Here is a 9,330-nt window from a genome sequence, read left to right as displayed (position 1 = left end):
ACGTCCTCCGAACCAATGTAACACCCGCGGAAATTCCCTCACACATACAAACAACACACATATAAAATTTTCAACTATATTTTGTATTTTTAGAAAAGATCTTTATGTAAACATTTCATCGCTCAAACGACTAATTATTGAATAAATGATAATTTATAATAAAATCTTCATTTAATTTTGCTACCCGTTCTCATTCCTTGAAGTCCGAAATCGCATAGGGTCCCGTCCCGAGTAAAAGAGATTCGATTCTCTTACCGAAAAGGGACCGACGAGCGTAACGGCCTGGGACACTCACAGAGTTAAAGGGACCATTCTGGTCACTGACCTGTGCCAGGCCCCTGACAGTGCGCTCGACCCAATCTATACACACGCCCGAAAAGTGTGTCACCGGGTAAGTAGGTTGCGTCCTTCCAGACGGCCCGATCTTTTAAGGGTCTGGACGTAACATACTGATAAATTTTGGGGGCTCGTCCGGGATAGTAATGTGCGATCTTGGAAACCGGAATGAGTGACGGGACTCGAAGTAAAGTCAATAAAGACGAAATAGAAGATCTTTATAAAACTGCATTAGAGCGATATAGTAAACCAAAAAACACTCGAGCTATTTCTACTCCTTTACACACATCTACCCCTAAAGCGACATCTAAACAAGTCCAATTTATTGAGGAAAATTCTTCCAATTTAACTGAAAATACCCTAATTGCCGATTCGCCTGAGCCGTCTTCCAGCGATTCCGAATCTACCGCCGCAAACGCTAGTATAAGTAAAATAGTTGATAGTAATAACTTTGAAAATTATCCTGAAAACCCTAAAATCATGGCGCAACAAAATCCTTTCGCCACACTGAAATATGCGGTTGACGCTGTCCCCTTCTTCGATGGCAGCAACATTCCGCTTAACTATTTTATTGAAGGCTGCGAAGAAGCAAGATCAATGCTTCCTAAGGAAGCCGAACCGCAGTTTACTAAAATTTTAAGAACACGAATAGTAGGTGAAGCACGCAGAACGATTCAAGACCAAGATTTTGATAAAGTATCGCAACTAACTGCTTATTTAAAACGAATTTATGGGCCGGTAAAAACCATCTATCAACTCCAAGGAGAACTAGGATGTGTTTATCAGAAAAATGACGAGGATGTAGTTACTTACGCTAACCGCGTCAAGATCTTAGGAAAACAGATATTAGAAGCGTATAGAGGACCCGGAAATACATTGCCGGACCAAGCTACTAAGACATCGCTAGAAAAAGACATGAGTAAATGTTTTATAAGGGGGCTTAAGCCCGAAATCGAACAAAGAATAGCGAGGGATTTAGATGTACAAGAAACGGTCGCCGATGCCTTAAGAATAGAAAGAGAACTGCGGGTAATGACAGATTTACGACAGGGACAGAGCAATGACTCAAACAGAACAAAAATATTACCTACTAATCGATTGCGGGAAACGTGCCAAATTTGCCTCAAAGAGGGGCATGTAGCAAACAATTGTCGAAAACTCTCTCAATTTTCACTACAAAATCACCATAAATCTGATCTAGGCATGGAAATATTAATATGTCAGATTTGTAAAAAACGAGGGCATAGTGCTGACAAATGTCGGTTTCGCGATCCTCAAGCTCGACAAACGATAAACGTAATACAGGAAAAAGCTGTCACCTGTCAATTATGTTCAAAACCAGGACATAATGCAAAAACCTGTCGACAAAATACTAATAGTCAACCCAATAAAGTCTCTGTAATTTGCCAGTGGTGTGATAAGCCAGGGCATTCCGCCAATAATTGCTGGAAAAAACAAAATGAAGAGAGAGACCTCGAAAATAAACCGAGAATTACTTGCCAAACTTGCGACAAATTCGGACACACCTCTAAAGAATGTCGTTCTAAAATTAATCAACAAGCGGCGCCTAAGAACGATTTATTCTGTCGATATTGCAAAGACCGAGGTCATCTACTCGATGATTGTCAATTACGTATCGCGAGTAACAACCGTCGCAAGGAAAATAGTCAGGGAAACTACAAGGGCCCCTCGACGTCGGGTGTGCAGCAGGGGGCCGGGCAGACCTCACACCCTTCACAATCTCAAGTGGCCAAGTAGGAAGTAATAACATAAATGTACAGCCTGTGACAGTAAATCTCAACAAGCAAAGCCTAGTGCCTACTGTCCGGGTTAACGTTAAAGATATGCCGACTTCCATAACTCTTATGTTAGATACAGGATTTGGACCTAATGTTATCAAAGAAAATTTCGCGCCTGAGGGACTTAATATTAATTACAAAAATATATTAAAATTAAATGGTATAAATGATTATCCTGTTTACACCCTCGGTGAAATCGTATTAACTCTTTTTGAACTACCAGTCATCTTTCATATTGTATCTAACGATTTCCCAATTCCGCAATCTGGAATATTAGGCAATGAATTTTTTAAACAAACTTTTTCGAAAATAGATTATGCGGAAGAATGCCTGGTTGCATCCGGAATTAACATACCTTTCTTTACGCCGGAGATGATCGTAGTGGCTCCACGATCTGAGTCATTATTTTTTGTGAGGATAAAAAATCCAGAAATAAAAGTAGGATATATACCCAGATTAAAATTAACTCACGGAATTTATCTAGGGGACACCATTGTCGAAAATACATCCGGAAAAGCGTATTTAAACATCATAAGTACCCTAGACGAAGAAACGGAAGTACAAGTTCCGAACTTGCGCTTAAAACCGTTGAATGAAGTGCTTGACGACCATGAATCTACACTGGAAAACAGAAACGACTTAGAAAAATTAGTCCGTATGGAGGAAGGAATTAAACATAAGGAATTTAACAAAAAGACTGAAGAGCTCAATTACAAGGGTGGAAATCGAAAATAAAAATAAAAATACAAATGAAGTTAGCATCAAGGAATCTCAAAACAAAACTAATAAAGAAATAATAAATCAAGAAGAAAATGAAATCAAGAATAAGAATAAAAATAAAATAAAAATAAAAAGGAAGAAAGAAGAGGAAACTGCAAGTTGCAAAAATGGAGCGGACTTTGAACATGAAAACCATCAACATAATCCTACTATTGATGGAATATTGAATGAAAATAAAGAAGAGATATTAAACAAAAGGGAAAACAAGAAAGAAATTAAAAATAAAAATAACCATGAAGAAAAAATCAGGGAAATAAATTCAAAAATCCTAGAAGAGGCAAATTACCAGACCTCCCCAGGGGAAATTAACTCTAGGATTTCGGAGGGAAATTTCCAAACCTCGACAGAAAATCCTAGCCCCGTCAATTGTGAGGAGGGAAGTTACCAAACCTCATTACACAATTCGACACCTTCTTATTTTAAAAAGGGGAGCAATTCCTTATCCCCCTTTGATATCGAATTTCCGGAATTCGAATTATTTTCAAAAAATAATGATAATGAATTTGAAATTTCTCTAAAAAATCTCCTCAATAAAGTTCCAACGATGACTCGGAAAAATAAAAAATTAAAAATTAAAGGTCTCAAAGAATACAGACCGTCTTCAAGAATTTCCACGTCTTTGTTAAACAAACCTCAAGAGATCATAGATAAATTTATGCGAAAACGTAAATCAAAACATGACGAAAATCAACAAATTAATACTGCAAATTCCAAGTGTTTGGTGGTCACTGAAATAAAAATGAAGGATCGACTCGTTAAAATAATAGAATCTCTACGATTAGAACATCTAAATGGAACAGAGAGAGACAACGTAATAAAATTAATAACGAATAGTCAAGATCGATTTCACATTCCCGGAGAAAAATTGACTGCGACGAACGTATTACTACACCAAATTCCGACCACAGACGACCATCCAATAAATACCCGACAGTATCGTTTCCCACAAATACACAAAGAAGAAATAAATAGACAGGTAGAAGAATTACTAGAAGGAGGCATTGTGAAACACTCACAATCACCTTACAATACGCCTATATGGATTGTGCCAAAAAAGGAAGATTCAAAGGGTAATAAAAGGTGGAGAATGGTCTTAGACTTTCGCGCTTTAAATGAAAAAACTATAGGAGATGCATATCCTCTTCCGAATATCGTCGATATATTGGATCAATTAGGAGGAGCTCGTTATTTTTCAGTATGCGACTTAGCATCCGGTTTTCACCAAATAAAAATGGATTCTGTAGATAGTCATAAAACCGCATTTACAACGCCTTTTGGACATTATGAATTCGAGCAGAGATGGAGTAAAACCGGATCCGAAAAAATTAGAAGCAGTACAACACTTTCCAAGACCGAAAACGCCCAGAAATATTAAACAATTTTTGGGACTTGCCGGATATTATAGAAGATTTATACCGAACTTTTCTAAATTAGCGAAACCATTAACATTATTATTAAAGAATGATGTACGATTTGAGTGGACGGCCACTCAAGAGGAGTCATTTGAAACTTTAAAACAAAAATTGTGCGAAGAACCAGTATCACAATACCCGGATTTCTCTAAACCATTTATTTTAACCACCGACGCTTCTGGGATAGCTGTAGGAGGAATCCTATCACAGGGACAAGTAAATAAAGATAGGCCGATAGCCTATGTCTCACGAACTCTGACGGACAATGAATTAAAGTACGATACCTACGAAAAAGAAGCACTTGCAATAGTATATTGCGTTAAGCATTTCCGACCATACTTGTACGGAAGAAAATTCACCTTAGTTACAGATCATAAACCACTAATGTGGTTTAAAAACGCCCAAGATGCAAATATGCGGATATTAAGATGGAGATTGAAATTGGCCGAATATGATTATGAAGTAGTATACAAGGCAGGAAAAACTAATGTAAATGCAGATGCACTATCCAGGAATCCAGCAAATATTGAAGAATTTGATTGCAAAATTATAAGAAATAAAGAACTCTTAAACCCTGACAACCCCGAAGATGCTCAAGTAATATCTGAAATGTTAGAAGAACTTGAAGAAGACGAAGAAGAAGAAGAAAGCGACTATTTTCATTTACATCTCTCCGATAGCGAGGATAATGAAAAAATAATAACGGAAGATAATCCTGACTTACTTCCATTTACTTTAGAAGAATTAAATGAACAGTCGAGGCCCAGCTAACAGAGAAAGCATTGATACATGATCCTCCTAAACAGAACAGAATATTAACAAGAAGTCAGACAGTTAAATTCAAAATTGATACCGAAAAAATTTATGAACGAAATGATCCACCTGATAAAAATTATAAAACAATAAATGAATTAAGCACAAAAGAAGTAAGGAAGGAAGAAGAAGATACGGAAGAAGAAGATACGGAAGAAGATGACATTAATAAGAATCTAAAATCCAGGAAAATAAAACCCTTTATAATCGGAAATAAATTCTTAAAGAGTAATATTCTCGACTCACGTGAATTACTATTTTTACGAAAAGACAACATTGCATATTTTGTTGATACTGAGGGAAATCCTCTGGATTCTGGATCTAAAAAATTATTTGAGCGAAATGAATTACCACATCTAAATTCTCTTGCCTTGGGTAAAGCTAACGCCATAAAATATAAGAACTATTACCACGTGGCACTGCCTGTTAGCGAAGGACAACGAGAAGGTCCTACAGTAACTCTCAACCAAATCGTTACAGTATTAAACGATTTACGAAATCTACTTGAAACATTGAAATTAGAAACACTCAGCATAGCAAAGACTGATTATGTTAACAATGTCCCGTGGGATAATATTAAGATACAGCTTCGATTAATACTTCTCGACACACCTACTAAAATAATAATATGTAATGGATTAATTAAATATCCTCCTAAGGATTTACGCCCTGTTATAATCGGCGAGACGCACTGTCCACCAGCAGGAGGACATCGTGGCGTTACTAAAACATACCATAGAATAAAACATAATTATTATTGGGAAAATTTAAAATCAGACGTCCAAAAATATATACAACAATGTTTACAATGTCAGTTAAAGAAATTAGTCCGAGTAAAAACTAAACAGCCCATGATAATCACTGACACTCCAGGATCTGCCTTCGATAAAGTAGCAATGGATATCGTTGGTCCTTTACCAAAGACCGAGAGAGGCAACGAATATATATTAACATTGCAAGATCAATTAACAAAATTTTGCATGGGAATACCATTAACAAACCAGACATCTGAAACAATTGCAGAAGCATTCGTAGACCGTTTTATTTGCGTACTTGGATCCCCCAAGGCTATATTAACAGATCAAGGCAGAAATTTTATTAGCGACTTAATGAAGAAAATAGCTAAATTATTTAAAATTCGTAAATTCCGTACTACCGCCTTTCATCCGCAATCAAACGGATCTTTGGAAAGGTCACATCACGCACTAGGAGAATATCTTAAACAATATGCTAATGAACAAAAGCAATGGGACCGATGGATAGGACTTGCAATGTTTAATTATAACACAAACGTCCACGAAGCTACGAAACACACTCCATACGAGTTAGTATTTGGAAAAATAGCAAGAGTTCCTTCAAGTGAACTTCCAGCACCCGAAGATAGATTAGCGAATTACGATGAATACCTGATAAACCTTGTAACACAGCTACACAACATTCAAGGGAATGCAAGAGAAAATGTAATCAGCGCCAAGCAGAGATCAAAGAAATATTATGACAGAAAAATCAATCCTCAAACCTTTAAACCTGGAGATCAGGTATTTTTACTAAAGGGCCCGAAACCGGGAAAATTCGGCGATCATTACACAGGTCCTCATGAAGTTTTAGAAATTTTAAATAAAAATAATGTAAGGATAAAAATAAAAAAGAACAGCCGAATAGTACATCCAAATCGGTTGCGAATTTCTTATATTAAACCTATTAATAAATCATCAAACCATCAAGAGGATAAACAATAGTGATAATAATAATATTAATAATAATAGTAATGATAAAACCTCATATACGTATACATGTAATATCCTTTTGTTAGGTAGTAACTAAATAATAAATATAATAATTAATCGACGTAAATGAATGATAAATAGATAGGTTAATTATGTCATATATATATATATATATATATAAGAAAAATTTGCAGATGGATCCCAGGGGAATAGCTACGTTAACATTCTTACTCGTGAACTTACAATTCACCCATGGAATAATAGGCTACGATTGTGGTTCAGCGTCTGCTAATCTCACCACCTTATCATTACTAAACATCGAAGAATGTGATATTCCCCAGCAAAGCGTCAATTCAAGCCGAATTTATATTCAACTACTTCAAATTAACGAATTTGACTCTGTGAAAGTAATACAATGTAAAATTGAAATCGACCGATTAATTAAGAAATGCGGGATGTTTTCTCACACCATGGATGTCTTTAACGGCAAATATTCGTTCATACAAGAAACCACTCGTGAAGCATGCCGCCGTATGCACACTTATGGAACTTATGAATTGGCAGGAACATATATAACTGGGTTAAAATCAAATCAAACCCTGACACGTCCTATAATATTAGCTGGTCACGTCGACTCGGAAGGATCGTGCTCCGGAAGCGCTTATTCCGACCCATATGGAACATGGGCGGACGTCATTGTACTGGGCAGTATTAAAATTACTCTCCAAGATTACATAGCCGACGTAAAAATAAATACTAATAAAGTACACCTCAAATCTGGAGTAGCGTGTGAACTCAGCGCTACAAGTTGTTTAGATATAGAAGGAGGAGATACCTTCTGGGATCCCGTACCTGCTGATACTTGCAAATTTTCTAGCTATGGCGTATTATATGAAGGATATGCTGACAAGATAATTGACAGCATGAATCAGCAATCACAAGTAGCTTATTCGTTAACAGCACAAAACACTATATTCGCATTAACCAGCCGTGGGAAATATATTACTTGTGGATATACTCTAATTCGTACTGAACATCCAAAATTAATAATTTTCGAAGCATCACCTGGCATTGAAATCTTTAAGAAGCAATCAAAAGTATCAAATCTTGACATTTTTACATACATGAATTCCAAATTCGTGTATGTAGAAAGACATATACGTACACAAATAAGTGAATTATATAGAAATATACTTTTACAACAATGTAATCTGGAGCAACAATTATTGCAAAACGCCTTAGCCATAGCAACTCAATCGCCTGATATATTTGCATATTATTTAATGAAAGGACCAGGATATATGGCACTGTTAGCCGGTGAGGTAATCCACATAGTAAAATGCGTACCTGTCGAGGTGAGACTTGCTCAAACGGAATATTGTTACAATCAACTTCCTGTATTAAGGGGAAATCGAACATTCTTTTTGACACCGCAGACACATGTAATACTGCGTCAGGGGATACAAACGGCATGCAACGCATTTGCACCTGCAATGTACCTGCTGGGAGATTCATGGTATAAACTTATGCCTAAACCAGTAGATACAGTACCCCCTGCCATTATGAAACCTCTAACCAAGCCTACTTGGAAGTACGTTAGCCCTGGTTCGCTAGCCACTAGTGGCATATATAGCGAAAACGATCTGGAAGATCTAAAAGACCATATTATGTTCCCTGCCGAGAGGCCCGCGGTACTTAACACCATCGCCAGGAGAATAATGGGAAGACCTACATCCTTACAGGGAGGTTCAATTACCAATCTTTTAGACAAAGACGCAATAGAAAAAATCGCCGTCTCTACCTGGGAAAAATTTTGGAATAGATTTTTAATTTCCGGAAACATCAACGCTGGAATAATGGGAATATATCTATCCGTTAGAATTTTTAAATTGATATTAGATACTCTAGTTCATGGCTACGCTTTGCATACAGTATATGGTTGGTCCATATACTTGCTTGGAGTCATCTGGGATTCTCTCACTCAGCTCTTATTACACTTAAAACTAAAGCAACCATCGTCAACAAACAAACCATCCGCTCCACTCGAGAATCCACAAAAGAATAAACACCCCGCTGACACTGAAGGATCCTCAGACCGTATCTATCCATCTCTTTCTGATAAAGAGAACACTACCTATACTCTACAACTCAGGGAATGAAGGTTTAAGCATTCCGCTACAAACCTCTATCCCCTCTCTACAGCCTTCTGTCAACGTTATCTTCCGTAAAACTCAAATAGATAATCGGCGGAAAAGTCGCAAATGATAAGACAAATTAACCTCTTTTATAGTAAAATGGAACCAGCAGCCATTGACACGGGAAGCCTTACACGATCTCGGCTGGAGGTTTTTATTCTCCGGGTCGTGTCTCCCTTATTATTTTGGGTCCGGTTGAAAAACGGTGACCAGGACCTTCAGGAGTTGGAAGAGGAACTTGCCTTCCGTATGTCAAGACGGAGCAAGT

The 9,330-nt window shown here is 37.1% G+C and overlaps 2 protein-coding genes across 2 annotated transcripts; both read left to right on the top strand.

The window, feature by feature from the left end:
- Positions 1-769: 769 nt before the first annotated feature.
- LOC145972991 (uncharacterized) lies at positions 770-2,198 on the top strand. Its single transcript, XM_083102089.1, has one exon. It carries the CDS (start codon positions 817-819, stop codon positions 2,092-2,094), a length of 1,278 nt encoding a protein of 425 aa, XP_082958215.1. The 5' UTR covers positions 770-816; the 3' UTR covers positions 2,095-2,198.
- Positions 2,199-7,038: 4,840 nt separating this feature from the next.
- On the top strand, positions 7,039-9,026 carry LOC145973288 (uncharacterized). Its single transcript, XM_083102556.1, has one exon. It carries the CDS (start codon positions 7,062-7,064, stop codon positions 9,024-9,026), a length of 1,965 nt encoding a protein of 654 aa, XP_082958682.1. The 5' UTR covers positions 7,039-7,061.
- Positions 9,027-9,330: the final 304 nt, after the last annotated feature.

This window comes from Camponotus vicinus, unplaced genomic scaffold, assembly GCF_025532165.1.
Source record: "Camponotus vicinus isolate PSW18456_S1 unplaced genomic scaffold, iyCamVici1.0 SCAF_6, whole genome shotgun sequence".
NCBI lineage: Eukaryota > Metazoa > Arthropoda > Insecta > Hymenoptera > Formicidae > Camponotus > Camponotus vicinus.
The sequence above is the reverse complement of the archived record's forward strand: the minus strand, read 5'-3'. Positions and strand labels throughout refer to the sequence as shown.